Raw genomic sequence first — 17,130 nt, 5'->3', positions numbered from 1 at the left:
CATTTTCATTGTAAAAAAGTTGGTCATCTTACTTACAACACAAATTAGCTTCCCAGTTAAAAAAATATTTAACAATTTATATGCTTTTTTGTAGAGTTCATTTCAAACAACTAAACTCCATGGTAAGATATGAGAGATTTCACCAAGTTCCAAATGCAGAAGACTGTATTAATGGAGCATCAGTTATTGAAGTCTTTGGGCATATTCTTTTTTGTTGCAAGCTACTCTGCAGAAAAACCCTTCTTATTTAGGTTCTTATTTAAAAACTAAAAAAATACTGGAGCACCCGGGAAATACTATCTTATTTTATGCAGGAAATGAACCTGCATATCACTGGGAAGATCACAATCTTTACGGTATATCAAAAGTCATTTTAAAAAATTAGATCAGATTGTGATTAAATATAGAGGTGATGACTTATTATGAACATATTCTACTGTTTTCTTTGCATCTATGTATATCTGTATTAGTTTTATATTTTTGATATGGTCAAATGACTGAATCCATAAAGTTTATATTCTACTTAAAGATTTTACGAAAAAGCATATATAAATAAATTGCATTGCATTACATTGGCTTAGAATTAACCTTATTTATTGCGTACCAAATTCAAAATCTATATACTACTAAATACTAAATACTACTAACATTCTCCTGTTTGTTACCTTCAATTAGCCAAAATGTTGCATCATAGAGCAGCAATGTTTGAACCAAAGTACCTCAAATGCACTAACTTAAAGAATGTGTACAAAATCTGGGACCCATAATTCCTGTGGAATTGAAATTTCAAACCAGCTGTATTCACAAATTTGTGACTCCTGCAAAGCTGCCATGGACATTTGTGATCACATGAACATGATTTCTAATGCTCCCTGCTATCTTCCAACAAGCAAAGTCAATATGGAAGCCAACAGGAAGTTGGAAGTCACTTCCACTACCAGTGCTTTTTTGCATTGCTCATTTTATTTATCTCTTAGGTAAATAAATATTGACAAAGAATGATCCAACTGATTGTACATTGTCTAGATTGCAGATTTCAGGCACTATTGTTGATTGCAGATTTAAGGCAGTATTGTCATCTATTAGCATTTACTTTGGGACAAACTAAAATGAGAAGTGAGACTCTAAATATAGGATCCAAAACTGCTTTTACAGTATTATATCTCTGAAAGTATCAATTTGTTATACTAAACTGTGTGTTTAAGTAAAACACCTCTTCACCACTAATCATTTTATGCCAATATATTGTTTTAGTGCACTCCCTATCTGGGTACTCTGTCTCTGGCAAAACATCTTACATGCTTACCTATCAGCCAATCTTTGTTGACTGTCATTAAACATATGTCTTCATCCATTCCTCCTAACCAAATGTGAAAATTATACTTTCTTTGCTTATAGCTGGGAGCCTCAATATTGTACATGCACTTTCCTTGGAACCACTAGACTCCCTGCTGTCTCAACTATTTAAAATGTTCACATATTTTTTAAAGTATTTAATACATTTTACGTTTTGTAACTAGAATGCTACAAAACAGTGCCAGTCTTCTACATTTAAGAATGCTATCTACAACAAGGGCCACAGGTAAGTTCATAATTTAGTAAACATAAGTATTTGCACCCCAGTGATTTGTTTAAAAGGAGAGGATCTATTATTCAGCAGTTCAGAACAAAGACTTTTAATTAAATGCTGTACAAGCATTTTGTCTCCTCCTGTGCCCTTCAGTAAATTTCTCACCCTTGTCTTCCAAACCATCCATGGATGTCTGCTATTTATCGTTCTAAATTCTCATATTCCAAAGCATAGAATCAAAAAGTTTGTGAGGGCTATTCAGGCCACATTCAATCTTCTGAAGGCAATCCCCCCCCCCCCCGCTGCCTTTTTGTTTAGAACTGTATCCAACAGTATGAAGCAATTATAATTTTTAGAAATGCCTCCTTTGAAATAATCATCCCTGAAAGGATTTCAAAACTATTGTGTAGCTACAATTCCATGTTAGAACTAAGGCCACATAGCTATTATTGAGGGCCCACACATTTTCCCTCCATCTTTTCCTTCTGTAACTCCTGTCCTTTTCCTCTCCTATTTCCTGCTGTGAATTTTTAGACTGAAAGTCATTTGCATTAGTAGCCTGTGAAAACTGCTCTTTGTAAAGAATTATGTCCATGGTTTTTGATCTTTTTCTCTACAGATTGCATGTGTGCAATACTAATTATCTAGGGAGAAAACAGCATTCCACACACACACACACAAATACAAATGCACACACAGGTGTGTGTATGTGTATATATACGTGTGTATATCTATCCATCTATCTAATTTTATCTATATCTGTAGATATCTTCAGCTACTGTTCCAAGAGTGGTTGGGTAGTGTATTGGTTAGAGCACTGCCTTTGATGTGTGAGACCAGAGTATATCCCAACTGATACCTATCTTATGAGTAGGAGTCCTTGATCCCCTAATGCTTCACCTGCCTACCTCAAAATATGAAAATGGCATGAACTAGGAGAGTCATGCCAGCTGAGATATCACCTGGATTGATGATAGCTGTGTCAAATTTTGAGGAACAGGAGAATCTGATAATATGTGGACTATTGGAATAAACCTTTCATGAATGAGAAAGAGAACCTAGAACTGACTGAACTCTATTACATTTTATCCTATTACAGGAGACTGAATGGATATACGAAGCATATGAAAGAACTGTGAAGGGACAGAAGGCCTGCAGCCACACACTGAGAAACAGCTAGTTACCCAATGATTCAACATAGTGAAGAGAAAGCTGCTATCACAGATGGAGATAAACATTACATCCCAAACTCAAGAACACCTGGAAGAACAACTGGGTATGCAGCCAACACCTGAGGATGGAACTTCATTATCACCCTCTCCATTGCAGAGCACAGCTGCTGATATGAGGCACAAAATCATGGATAAGCTAGCTATAATCAAACCTTGAGTCCAGTTGCCAAGGCTCAGTAGAGAAATACCATCAGATAATATGCTAGAAGATGCTAATAGAGCCCTTTTAACAATCTCTACTACCAGGATAACTAATACCAATGATATATGCTATGACTGCTGTAATCCGAGAGATACTTAGCTTTACAAGCAACACAATCACAAGAACAGTCGTACATATACCCCTTGGAAAATAAAGTTAGAAGGTTAACCAACTCAGAGAGGTTAGTCAGTTGGTGGAGTTATAGAAAAAAGTGAAGAGTGAAAAAATCCAAGGACCTAACTCTATCTGAAGCCTTCAAGACTGCTAAACACAGGCTAATGCCACTGGGTACCGGGCTAAGGAAATATACTAGAAAATCATAGGCCTTGAAAATAAAAGCCTTGTTCCCTAAAGAACCATCCAAAGTATAGTCCAAGATGTAGTGCAATAACATAGTAACAGCAGAGCCATCAACATCAGAAACTGAATAGTACTAGAAGGACATATGGCAGAAAGAGAAATCATAAAACAGTGTAAAATGGCTGCAAGATCTGAGAGCAGACCACAGCAATCTCCTTGAACAGGAACCAGTTACCATCATTACCATCATAGTAACAGACATTGAACAATGGATTAAGTACATGAAGAGCTGGACAGCACCTAGCCCAGATATGATCTACAATGGCTGGTTAAAGAAAGTAACAACAGTGCATGAACACCTACCGTGTTTCCCGAAAAGTAAGACCCGGACTTACTTTCTTTTGGACTCTGAAGTAAGCACTAGGTTTTATTTTCAGGGAGGGTTAACTTTTTGCCAATAGCAGTACCAGTAGGCCGCAAGCGCAGGGAGGTGAGGTAGGGCCTGTGCATGGGGTGGAGAAGCAACATGGCGGTGAGAGTGTGGTGGCAGACCAGGTACAATACCAGTGTGGCCGTGATGGGCGGCAGCAGAAAGGATGCCGAGCCTGGCGCAGAGAAAATTGGTCCAGATCTGGAGTGCCACCCTGCCATTGACCTATCAGGGCCCTTCGCCAGTGGTTGCCAGTGGAACCGTGCCACCCATGCCTCCGCCTTTGGGCTGCTGAGCACTAGCCTGCACGCCTACTCGGTGCTGCAAGCACCAGACTAAGGGCTAAACCTGGCACTCTTCGGGCCTCGCAGGGTTCTTTACCCTCCTGGCTGTGCTGCTCTGGGCTGTCCTGCTGGCGTAAATGCCAGCCTGCATGCTTATTTGGTGCTGCAGGGGCTAGGTTAAGAGCTGGACTTGGCCCTCTTAAGATCCTGGTGGGTGCTGCACCTCTCATGCCAGCTGGGTGCTTTTGGCCTCTACCAGCTGCTCCTACTGGATCACCTTCAGCCTGGCTGGCTGCTGCTGTCACCACGAGGTGAGGAAGCGAGGCAGGAGGTGGTGGGGGGTAGAGTTGCTTCCCTCCACCTGCCAGATGCCTACCGAAGCTGTGCAGGGTAAGATTGCGGAGCCCCCCTGCCTAGATGCCCTTGCCTCCCGTAAGAGTTTTTTTTACTAACTTGCCTTTCAGTTGCATTGCATTTCTCCATTTGCTTCTCAGCCTTCACCGTGTGTTTGTGGGACAAAAAAAAAAAAGTTCAATCAGACTTTCTAACTTCTTGTGAGATCTCGCAACAACGACAATGCTGATCATGAAAGTTCCCCACAAAGGAACAGCACCAGCCAACTACCAGCCAATAACCTGCCTCCCCATAATGGAAAGTCCTATCAGGCTTTATAGCCACCAAGCTACCCACTATATGGGCCAGTACATGAGCATAGCTGAGAAGGGCATTAGGATACCAGTTGCTCATAAATAGACTCAAAGTCTAGACAGAGCAATCTGAGCACAACCTGGATTGATTACAGGAAAAGCCTATGATTCAACATGATCTGTGACTGCCTGGCACTATACAAAGTCAACAGTACACTAAAAACGTGCCTCAAAAACTGTGGAAGAGAACACTAGAAGTCAAATCAAAACAATTCACATAAGTGGCCATAATGTTGTGGATGCTCCATCATGGGAGGTTTTCAAAAATAGGCTGGATTTGATTGAGATAGTATAAGGCTCCTGCCTCATCATTTGATTGAGATAGTATAAGGCTCCTGCCTTGAGCAGGGGGTTAGAGTAAAAGACCTCTGAGGACCCTTCTAAGCTTAGGATTGTATGTTCTATGTGGCATATACCAAGTGTGACATATACAAGGTGATGCACTGTTCCCACTGTTGTTCTATATATGTTTAAACTTCCTCACCCAGATAATCACAAAGACTGGCAACGGATACAAGTTTGAGAGTGGAATTATCATCAGCCACCTCTTCTACATGGATGACATCAAGCTGTATGCAAAGAATGAACAAGACATCAAATTGCTGATCCACTTGACATGGATCTACAGTGAGGATATTAGGATGTCACTCATCTAGAGAGGTATAGTCAGATGGTAATCAAGAGAAGAAAGTTAAGATTAATGGGGTGCAATTACATATCAGACTTACAAAGTTACAAGTACTTTTGTATCCCATAGTTACATGGGAACCATGATGAGAAGGCAAAGAATACAGCAACATCCAAGTAGAACAAATAAGAACAAAAGATCAGATCCTTAAAAGCCAGTTGAATGGAAAGAAGAAGATCCATGCCATCAACAAGCATGCACTGTCAATCATCAGATACCCTGGTGATGTAGTGAACTGACCAAAGAAGGACATGGAATCTTCCAGTGTGAACACCCAGAGGTTCCTCACAATGTACAGAGATTTCCACCCAAAGTCCAAGAGACTGTATACTAGAAGGAAAGAGTATTGTTGGGATCTGGGAGTGTCAAAGTCACTGTCATGGATGGAACCCAGAGTATCTAGGAGTACATGAGTATATGGCATGTAAAGACAAGCTGCTGAGAGAATGCCTGAAGCAGCAGAAGATGTGGAAGAAAGGTCAAGCAGAGGATGTACCATTGACAGTTAGTTGAGGTGGCAGACATTGGGAAATCCTACTAGTGGCTGGAAATGGCTGGACTAAAAGACAATGCTGAGGCACTGATCGTAACAGCCCAAGAACAGGCACTAAGTACCTGATTCATAGAAGCTGATTCATAGAAGTTGGTCTATTACATTAGACAGGATGCAAGGTGCAGACTGTACAAAGAGGCCTCAAAGACAGTCCAACATAGAGTGGCAGGGTATAATATGCAAGCAAGAACAGCATATTTTGAACAGCGCAACTAAATAGCTGGCATTGTGTACAGGAACATCAATACAGAATGTGGGCTAGGTCCTCCTAAGGCTAGATGACAGATCCCAGAGAATGTTGTGGAAAATAAGAGGGCTAAGAAGCTCTGGGATTTCCAGATCCAGGCAGGCAGGTATGTACTAGCCAATCAACCATAGTAGTAGACAAAAATCAGAAGACAGTAGTGATGATAGATATAACGGTGCCAAGTGACAACAACATCAGGAAGGAATCTAAACAACTGGAGAAGTACCAGGGACCCGAAAGAGGAACTGGAAAGGATGTGGAAAGTAAAGGCCAAAGTGGCCCCAGTAATGATAGGAGTACTTAGGGCTGTGACTCCTAAGCTGAGAGAATGGCTCCAACTGATCCTGGGAATGATGTCAGAACACTCTCTACAGAAGAGTGAAGTGCTAGGAATAGCTAAGATCTTACAAACTAAATGAGAGCAGAGAAAACAAAAAAGAAATAATAGAAAAGGCTAAAAGTGAAATGAGAAAATAAAAAAAAATACAAAGATACAAAAAAGGTAACTTCTGATATTTTTCCTATCAGTTATAACTGCAATTATATTTTAACCTCTCTAAAGTTACTTAGATACTTTCTTCTACAATCTGTCCTGTCTAATCAACAAAATTATAAATTACAAGTTTATTTTTTTTCATATTTCTGCAAAAAGTCCACAAGGGGTTTCCAGTCATCAATAATGTAGATATTGTCTTTTCTCTAATGAAAGATATCAGTTTGTCCATCTCAAAAAATTCTACCAATTTCATCAACTATTCTACTATGACGTGTCCAATCTTTCTTTCTTTATGCATATAGTAATCTCACCACAGTAATCATATACTGAAATAATCTTCTATGGCTTTTTCTGTTTATCTATTAATCTTAACAGGAAAATGTCTGTTTTTAATTGAATATTAGTCTTTAAAAATCCTGGGTATCAATGTATTTGAATCCAATTTTGTTTAGCTTTTTATAGATGTACTTTCAGGGTCATATGGGGTTATATATCAATGTACCTCATTTTATAAAAAATTTCTTTAAAATCATAGAATGTAAAATTCAATTCATTTAACCACATATTGATTCATCTGTATATAATAACCCAAATTCTTAGCCCACTTTATGAAGATTCCCCAAATATTTCCTAACCTGACGCACATATCCACAGAGTTCCTGCTCTTTCATAGCATCAAGGTGAAAATGTATTCAGCGTAGTGGCAGTAGCTATCACACATTGTGTCAATCGCTTTATAGGACATTCAAATTTCATGAGATGCACAATGCTATGCAGTTTAGTTTATCTAAATTTTGACGGGCTGTAACAAAGCTTCTGTCTTGGAAAGGGATGCACAGACATGCCTGTGATTTATACACTGTCATCGTTATGACGTCGCTGGATTGGGTGGGCTCCAAATGTTTAGATCTTCCCTCCATTTGGGCTTTAAAGGGTCTTTTCAATAGGAAGGGCACCTATTTTGGCCTTCAGCGCGCACCGCCCCTCCCCTTAAAATCTGAAAACTTCTAAGGCTGCAAATGCAGTGCTGGCGAGTGCAGCTCAGCCGTCTTCTAGAAACGGAAAACCCTTTGAGTTAGTGCGGCGTTTGGAAACAAGGAAATCCAACGCACGTCTGAAGGGGAACAAGTTAACAAGCTTGATGAGCCTTTCTGTTCCACCGCCATCTACCGCCAATCCTTTTGACTCCTTTACATGTGCATTGGTCTCTGACCTTCGTCTTCTTGCTTCCCCTTCCCGTCTAATTCTAATGGCGAAAGAGTCCAGGTTGAGGATGGAACCGCAAGGTGGAACCGCAAGGAAAAACTGGTTGGCCGCTCCCGCCTCCCGGACGCTCCTCCGCCCCACAAAAGACTTCGCGGCGGCCATGGTATATGTGCACAGAAGTAGAGACAAGCAAGAAACGGCACGCACCGCTCAGGTCCTAAACCGGGTGCAGGAAAGCGGGATGAAAACCCTGAGCGGGGGCTGGCGCCACGCTTCAGAGAAAGATTGGCTGCTTAGCCTCGCCCTTGTGGCATTCCTTCGGGGATGCCGTTCTTCTCTCACGAGGAAGACTCGAAGGTGCTGGAGCAATGTCTCCGACTCCGCGAAGTACAAGCGCTGGGGACGCTAAGCTTTCCCGCCTCGCGAGGGCTTCTTGGCTTGCGCAGGAGAAGGACAAGGCTCGGGCGCTCCCCACCTCAGACACGGCAGACCGTGAGAGTAGGCACTGTCGGGAGGCGCGCGAGTTCTTCGTGGCAGCGCAGGGGCAAAGCCGGTGGCTGCAGCCAACCCAAGAGACCCTGGAGGCGGGAGTCGCCTTGCCTGATCCTGGAGAGAAAAAGCGAGGCTTCAATTCGAAGGTAAATCAAGGGCGGACGAGCGCTTCTAGCCAATCCACCGCGCCCACGAGTAGAGAGAAATTGGAAAAATGGAGCGTAACAGAGGTATTAAACCAATAAAGAGAATATTTGTAGCTCAGGATTGAAATGAGGGGTCCTAGTCACTGGTGTATTAAAAGCTTGAAAAGCACCGTGCTTAATCAGATCTTCTGTTTACCAGGTTTTACTAGCCCCCACCTTTTAACATTGAAACGACAATCATATTTTCACGTGATGGAAATGGAATTAAAACCAGCCTGTTATGCAGGTCATGGCGAGGGTTTCCTGCTCCTTCCAAACCCAACTCTCAGAGCATCCTGAAGACTAGCAAGGGACACGGTTACCCATTCTCTCTCCATCCTATTCTGGTTCTTGTCTCCCAAAATTTTTTTGCCAAGAGTCCCAACTGGAGGGTTATTTAAAACTTTGGACTGCAAATTGGTCTTTTTGTTAAGAAAACTGTATTAAATGTGAATAATTTGATATAGAAAAGGGTAAGTAAATATATATATGATTTACAGGATAGCTTTTCCTCCTTTTTCTTCATTTTACACATGCAGGGAAAATAATTCAGACTGGTCAAATGACTAAGGGAGCACTGATTTCCAGTATTTGGAAGTAGAAAGACCGATGCCAGATACAAACAATCCAGGTTAAGGATGGTTATTTATTCATTTTATAACAATGCTATCCTACTCCTTGAACTAATATTTGGGTTTCCATTAAATGAGATTGTGTCTTGCTCCAAAGGGGTTTTTCTGTGAAAAAGGAGACAAACATACATAGATCCAAGAAAATAAATGAAAGGAAGGACAGAAATCAATTTAGTGGCAGAAATAGGGAGTGGCCAGCAAACATTTAACTATTTGTTCGGGCCAGGCTGAAGTGTTCTTCTTAGGTTGGGTTCAGTTCATCTTGCACGTTGTATTCCTTGAAATGATGGGTCTCCAGAGTTTATGGATATACATTGATTAGATAGGATTTAATACCTCATTAGCTTCTTACAGCTTGGAACAAAAGGTAGTGTAAGAATTCCTGGGTAGCTCATTGTAATATGTGGTAGTTTTGTTTTGTTTTTTGCAAGTGTGGGAGGCAGTTCTACTTGCTTTTCCTAGTCCAGCTTTCCCTAACTTTCAGGTTTCCTGTTACCTCCAGGTAACTTGACAATGACAATCAACCTGTTGATTATGAGATTTGAAAATCTATCCTGTCTTGGAAGGCTTGGAGATTAAGCAAGTTATCCTACTACTATTTTTTGTTAAGACTAGTCTGCACATGTTCAGAAGCTGTTCTTTCTTCACTGCCATGTATTTGTGCTGTATTCAGGATTAGGTTTGGAAGAAATTATTTAATTTAGAATGTGATTGTGGTGTGACAACTTATTATTTGCCTGAAATGTATCAGAGTGATGCCAGAATGGTTGGGTGTGGTTTTGGATGTTACATTCAACTGTCCCTGTACTGAAACCTACTGTGAAAGGGGAGTTTATTCTATCTTTACTTCCTTCTCCCCGCATTCCTTATTTTAGATAAAACATAGATCCAGGTTTATCTATCTTACAATCAAATCCTATATGAATTTGCAGAAAAAAATTCTACATTTAAGAAATTTATTTCCAATGCAAAGATACCATACAGAATAAATAATAAAATCATGTTTGGAACTGAGCGAGACTAATACTTAGAAATAAGAAATAACATGTAAAATATAGATCATTATATCAAGGATATATGAGATATCAAGGATTGCTTTTCAAATTAGGGGCACATACTTTTTCCAAATGAATAAGTAACATGGGAAACAGACAATCTCTTTGCTGTTGCATTTTATTTTTTCCAGAAGAAATGACCTACCTTCCCTGTTTTGAAATTGGATTTATCTATGGTCAATGACCAGTGAAGTAGCTGTAACAGTAAAAGAAATACATAGAGGCCTCCAGTACGAGTGATAAAATCTCTATATAGACCTGGCAAAATTTACACAATATAAGCAGTAAACAAAATAGATAAAAAATAGAATTAAGACAAAAAAATGTGATAGTCTTCCAGGATTAGGACGTCTTAAATCTTGGTAAGAACTAGTGATCTCTGTTTATAATAGCAGGGTTATGGTCTAAGAGAAAAACTAGATTTCTGCTTGAAATTGGTAGAAATATAGTGTAAGATTTCATTGAAAGAGTACACTTAAGGTTTGAGATTCATTGTGACCAGAGACAATTTCTCTTGTTAAATGAGTTTTTGTGAAACCTACTGTCAAGGCTGCCAGGGATAGAATATCAAAATGGGCTTTAAATCTTTGCATCCCATGTTCTAAAATACACTGAATTTTCTTTTTCTCTTTAAAGTCAATCTTATCCACCTCTGCACTCTAAAATTTTCTTAATTAATTCTTCAGTTGATAAATTTTCATTTTTCCAATGTTGGGCAAATACAACTCTGCAGTTAGCATGTGTAGAATTAAATATATAGTCTTCCTCATAATTTGCTCCTATTATTTCTAATAAAAATAATTCTGGCTTAAAGTCTATTTGTTTTTTACTTATTTTCTCCAACCATAAATGTATTTTTAACCTTTAGGGCATGTCCACCAGATATGGTAATATGTACCTGGTCTTTGTTTGCATTTCCAACACTAGTTTGAAGTATTTTTTAAAAAATTTGCTAAGCTTTTTTTGTGTGAATCAAAGCTCCGATATGTTGCGTGACATCGCAAGTTTGACATGTCTGGTCTAGATCTAAAGCAGAAAAGAAAAAATAAAGGCTGCAATGTCAGCTTACTCCCATCTTGATACAAAGTTATCAACAGGGATGCCAATGGGCCATCCTATTGAGTCAACCAGTCAATAAACACAAAATCTGGCCAGTGTCATTTGCCCCTATTATTTGGTTCTATTTAATCTGATAAAGAATTCAGAATGTTTGCAGATCGGGATTACTATATATTTAAATGAAGCTGCAAGACAATTGTCAGATTTACATGTTAACAATAATCCTGCAAAGAATTTAGCAAATAATATTAAAATATAACAAATATGAAGCTTTCCTGCAGAGGGGTATGTTTTGTCCTACAAACCTAAAATCATTTTCAGCAGTAATATAGCTTTATTATTTATGCTGTTCTGAACTTATACTGAAATTACACCTTAGGCAAGTTATTGTAATTCTTACCAAGAAAATAGTCCATGCAGAAAGTCCTTTAAGACATATTGCTTTTACATTGTACTGTCCCATCCCATTTAAGCATCTTGATATATATTGTACTTTATAATACTTGAGAGATCCAATTTCTAAGCTTTTAAAATACTGATTTATAGGAATTTTTCAAGAAATTCAGATTTAGTATAAAAGTATTAATGTAGATTTTCAGATATAAAGATTTTATGTAAATTGTACACTATTTCTGATTTAAAATGTTTTTTTTTTACCTGCTGTAAATGGCATTTTGAAAAAGTATTTATTTGGCTGTTTCCAGTTTTGTTGCTTTTATGGTAAGCTGTAAAACAAGTTTCTCCACCTTAATCTAGAGCAATCTTTCAAGTGGTGCAAGATATGAGTGCTTTTTAAAGAAATGAGTAATTTTTCAATCTAGTTAATAACAAATTTTCATGAGCATATAAACTGGAGTGCTGGAAAACAGATAGAAGATCCACATTGCTTATTTGAGACATAGCTTCTAACATTCTCTATTCTATCACACAGGTTCTTATCAAACACCATACATAAAAGCAATTTAATTATATTTGCTGACTGGTTTAATTTTAAATATTCCTGCCCTTCCCCTTTCAGTTCCAAGCTAAAGGTATGTTAAAAACTCATAAATAAAAATACAGACCCTAGGAAATCCCAATATAAAAAATGTTTTACTCCTGCTGCAAAAGGGAACCAAATTTTGTCACATTGTTCATTTGAAGCTCTGTAAGCACATGCCACGATTCCATGCAGCTAAAGGAAATCTGATACATATCCCTAATAGGCACAGGCCAAGCAAATCAGAACTTCCGTGTACCTAGAAGAAAATCATAACTGTGGCTCAATGGATGATTCTTTAGGGCTGGGGTGTCAAACTGCCAGCCCATGGGCCTGATGTGTCATGCCAAAACTGCACCCACCCCATTGCCGGCAATGGAAAAAAGATGCAATGTTCTGACATGTCACGTGACCTTGCCAGTTTGACACCCCTCCTTTAGGGCCTTAAAAGCCCAGGACAGCTGTAGAGTGTCACACCATGGATACCTGTTGTAGAAGTGCCACATTAGCCTATTCAGTCACTATAGACAAGAAAGCCTTCCAAACATCTTAACATGTTGGGGCAATGCTTTTCCTTAAGTTTTTGGAATCTATGGAGTCAACAAATCTAATTAGCATAAAGAGGTGAAGTGTTAAATTCTGGTCAAGATATATGAAGCTCTCTGGCAAAAGTAAGGTTTTTAAAATTGTAATTATTCTTCATAAATATCTATTTGAGATGTTGTATAAAGAACATTGGTAAAGCATGCCCTTTTTAATTTTGACCAAAATGTTGGGGATGCTCAGTAGAACTAATTAACTATTGCTTAAAACTGCATGTTGTATTTTAAATTTTGAAGTATTAGTGACCATCAGTGCTGAAAATATTTTCTTTAATAATTTTGTTTTCTTCCATTTATAGGTTTTAGATTTAAAAGAAAGGCAGGAATACTTGTACTGCTATTTATTACCAAAGGAAAATGAGCACTCAGAAACTCCAGAGGAAGAAAAACAAGTGTGTGATCAGAGTGAAGCTGATTGGAAGGAGAGGGAGAAGCTCACTTCTATCGTCTTGGTGAGAATAAAGAACAAACTTATTCTTCCTTCTGGCAATTTACTATGGCAAACATTACTACATTCACATTTGCTAATCTCCAGTATGGTTTTGGGACAGGGAATAGAAAAATTATAATTAGGACATTAAAGAATTTAAAAATGTAGTTGTACCTATTTATCCAAATTAAGTAACTTTTCCCTTTTCAGTTTCTAAATGTTATATAAGTAGCTGACTTAAAATCTTAAAACATTTCTAAAAATCCAGTTAACTATACATTTAAAAAATCCATGTATTTTCTAAGGGAAGCACATTTGTCCCTATTCTTTTAGAAAGACATCCTACTCCTCTGAAAATGGTCTGTGCTTGTCCAGTGGTTTAGCATTGGTTAATTTGTGTAACAGCTAACAGATGTGATAGTATATAAATTTCTTTCTTAAGAGAAAACTAGCATCCTGAATTGCACCTGTTCAGTCACTATTTAATCCATCAATTTGCCTATGTTTTCACCAGAGAAATGTAGACATAGTGACACATATTGCTTTAAATCCTTTGGAGTCATAATTCATTACAACCAACTTTTTAACTTTGTTCTAATATTTTTAAATTATAATTTGATGAAATAGCAGTTTTTACTAAAGAAGCCAGAGCTGAAGAGTTGGTATGCTGAATACTGGTCCTAATGCAGTCCCCAATACTGACCAATTTCAGCATGACAGATATAGATGGTATGTCTTTTTCTTCAAGATGACAGCAAAAATGCTGTTGTTGTAATTTTCAGTTAGTCTTGCATTCATTGCAGTCCTGTAGCAAAAATGTAGTAATAGACTGAGGACCTTTTTGCAAATACTGTAATTGACTGTTCTAGAAAACCTTTGAATCTATGTTCAGCCTGGTAATATTTTCAAATGACTTACACGATTTACCTTTAACAAACTTTTTTGCAACCTTTAAGGAACAAGCGAACAGCAGAAGTGTGGATTTGACAAACTTTAAGAGACCTATAGATTTGGCCCAAGCTATTAGCCATGTGAGCCTTCACGATGCCATGGTGATGGGATCAGACCACTCTAATGTAACAGATGCAGAGACCACTTTAGAGAGACTGGAAATTCTACCCGACTTAAATACATCTCCAATAACAAGACCAACATGTTAGAATTATTTGCAAATGATCATTGCTGCAGAAGTCTTATAAACCAAGACTGCTTTCTCAGCCTGAATGGAAATGGATATGAGACAATTCATTTCACGTCATTAACAATGGAAGAAAATTTTGATTTTGCAGAAACTTGTCTTTTTGAAGAACGAGATTCAGATTCTGGATTTTCTTTAGACTTAAATTATAGTAATGCATCCCTTGTATTTTCCTGTAACAAGAATGCAAACTTTGGAGCATCAGATTACTCAGGAGCTGTAGGAGATAGTTGCTTACAATGTTACCATACAGAGTATCAAAGCACTTATGACCATAGGACAAAATCACTAGCAGGTATATTCCACGATCACACATACAATCAGGATTTCCAACAGCTGACATTCTCAATGTCAGAGGATTATTTCAGATGGCCAGAAGAATCCAAAAGAACTGAAAATGAAAAACATATAACTCTATAAATGAATACCGGGCAAAAACTCTTTAAGAATTCCATTCTCTGTTAATGATATAGTGACCTTGCCTGTAGAGTCTTTTAATAGCATGTTATCAAACTACTATCTAACAGATAATCAACTGTCACTCATTCGTGATATAAGATGAAGAGGAAAAAATAAAGTCGCTGCTCAAAACTGCCGTAAACGTAAACTAGATGCAATTATGAACCTTAAAGATGAAGTGCATCATCTTCAGATGCAAATGGAGAAGCTTGAGAAACAGAAGGCACAATACAAAAGGTCAATTAGCAATATAAAACAAAAACTGAACGATCTTTGCTGGAACTTTTTCAGTAAATTGAGAGATAACCAAGGAACAATTAATACAAGCCAATGTGCCCTTCAGTGTTGTGGAAATGGTACTATATTAATTTTACTTGAAAAAGCCAACCAGAGCCCCCAAACTGAAATAATGATAGACAAAAATTTAAAATGTTTTAATAATGGTGTTTAAGGATTGCATATGCAAGTCAGTATGAGCATGAATTGTATCTCTTGCCTAATCGTTTTACTGTTTTAAAGAATTTCAACTTTAACATGGACTGAACTCATTTTGTATTTGTTCTGCAGAATTTATTCAGCGTATGCATGTATGCTTACGATAATATGCTAACTACATGACCACAGAAAATCCTATCACCTGCAATTTCATTAGTTAAGTAGCCCAAAACCATCACTGCTTTTCATGTACATTGGGACTATGGATGTTCCCAAGAGTAATCCATACAGGCCTTCACTAGCTATTGGCAGCTGGGGCTTTTCCTAGTCCAGCTCTCCCCTCTTTCTGACATTTGCTTTACAGGTAATCCTTGACTTACAACAGTTTGTTTAGTGAATGTTCAAGTTAAATGTGACTTGCATTTTTCAGAGTTACAATCTTTGTAGCATCCCCCGAATTATGATCCACGTTCAGATGCTTGGCAACTGGTTCATATTTATGACCTCTGCTGTGTCCCAAGGTCACGTGATCCCCTTTTACAACTTTCTGACAAGCAAAGTCAATGGGAAAGCCAGATTCACTTAACAATCAGGTTATTAACATCAACTGCATTCATTTAACAACTGTGGCAAGACAAATTGTTAAATGGGGCAAAACTCACTTAACAATAAAAATTTTGGGGCCAATTGGGCTTGTAAGTCGAGGACTACCTGTACTTTTCATGCTCTGCTTAGTAAGTTATTAAGCATCACTTTTGCACTTTTATATACAGCTTTTGAAATTGAGGGTGTATTATTCATTTCCAGGGTGTAGATAGTCCTCAACTTACAATCTGTAGTTACAGCGGTTATGTGACCAACCCTCACATAACCATAACATCCCATGGTCATGTTATCAGGATTTGGCCACTTGACAACTGGCATATACTTGATTAGTGATCCATTGTCATGTGACTGCATTTGTAACCTGTGCTTCCCCTACCTACTTTTTCACCAATTTATACTATACAGCATCACCCGAAGTGCCCCCCCCAGCAATCATGATGTCCTTGCTTAACCCACGCAGTCCTCAGGTTATGATACTTTATGACTGCATCACTGACATAATTTCCAGTTCCAATTGCTGCTGTAGCCCAAATACTACTACCTGTGCTACTTATTTGGAAACAGTATAACAAAACACGCACATTACAAATATCTCGTATTTCCAGACATTAAGCAACACTATTTTACATTGGGAAAATTCCTGAGGTGTTAATATTACAATTCTACCCATATGTTCCATTGAGCACTGATTTGCAAGAGCTTATATTTATATACTGAATAAGCTACAAGAAATAGCACAGAATTACTTTTACTTTACAGAAAATTGCAATTTACATTTACAGACACCATTATTTTTTTTGGGGGGGGGGGTCCTTCTTCTTAAATCCAATGATAGTCCTGTACACTACTGTAAAATGCATTGTCCAGTGAACTAATACGTATTTGCCTAGATTGTACTGGTTTAGCTAGAAAATTTTTAAAAAGTATTTTATATATGTATCCCTCCTTTTAAAAACAAATAACCATGTAATGACTAATGTATTATCTTGGGATACAAACATTTTTCTTTGATAAATTATTAAGAGTTAATGCTGTTTAAAATAGAAGATAATAATTGGGGAAAAGTATTTTATACAAATCTCC

The 17,130-nt window shown here is 38.0% G+C and overlaps 1 protein-coding gene across 2 annotated transcripts; it reads left to right on the top strand.

Moving 5' to 3' along the window:
- Positions 1 to 1,887: 1,887 nt before the first annotated feature.
- On the top strand, positions 1,888 to 15,539 carry LOC120307354. 2 transcript variants are annotated; one of them, XM_039342055.1, is made up of 3 exons: positions 1,888 to 8,637; positions 13,219 to 13,371; positions 14,306 to 15,539. In XM_039342055.1, the coding sequence occupies exons 1-3, from the start codon at positions 8,284 to 8,286 to the stop codon at positions 14,507 to 14,509; spliced, it is 711 nt and encodes a 236-aa protein (XP_039197989.1). In that variant the 5' UTR covers positions 1,888 to 8,283; the 3' UTR covers positions 14,510 to 15,539. The 2 variants fall into 2 exon arrangements, with proteins under 2 accessions (XP_039197989.1, XP_039197990.1); XM_039342056.1 differs by having other exon boundaries at positions 1,894 to 8,553.
- Positions 15,540 to 17,130: the final 1,591 nt, after the last annotated feature.

This window comes from Crotalus tigris, unplaced genomic scaffold (genome assembly GCF_016545835.1).
Source record: "Crotalus tigris isolate CLP2741 ecotype Arizona unplaced genomic scaffold, ASM1654583v1 scf7180000017774.6281472, whole genome shotgun sequence".
NCBI lineage: Eukaryota > Metazoa > Chordata > Lepidosauria > Squamata > Viperidae > Crotalus > Crotalus tigris.
The sequence above is the reverse complement of the archived record's forward strand: the minus strand, read 5'-3'. Positions and strand labels throughout refer to the sequence as shown.

What these genes read in the sequence shown, in the direction of transcription:
- LOC120307354 (XM_039342055.1), top strand. Translation starts at nt 8,284, where the DNA reads ATGTCTCCGACTCCGCGAAGTACAAGCGCTGGGGACGCTAAGCTTTCC. An exon ending in AAAAATGGAGCGTAACAGAG is followed by an intron (nt 8,638 to 13,218) that starts GTATTAAACCAA and finishes TTCCATTTATAG; the next exon opens with GTTTTAGATTTAAAAGAAAG. An exon ending in AGCTCACTTCTATCGTCTTG is followed by an intron (nt 13,372 to 14,305) that starts GTGAGAATAAAG and finishes GCAACCTTTAAG; the next exon opens with GAACAAGCGAACAGCAGAAG.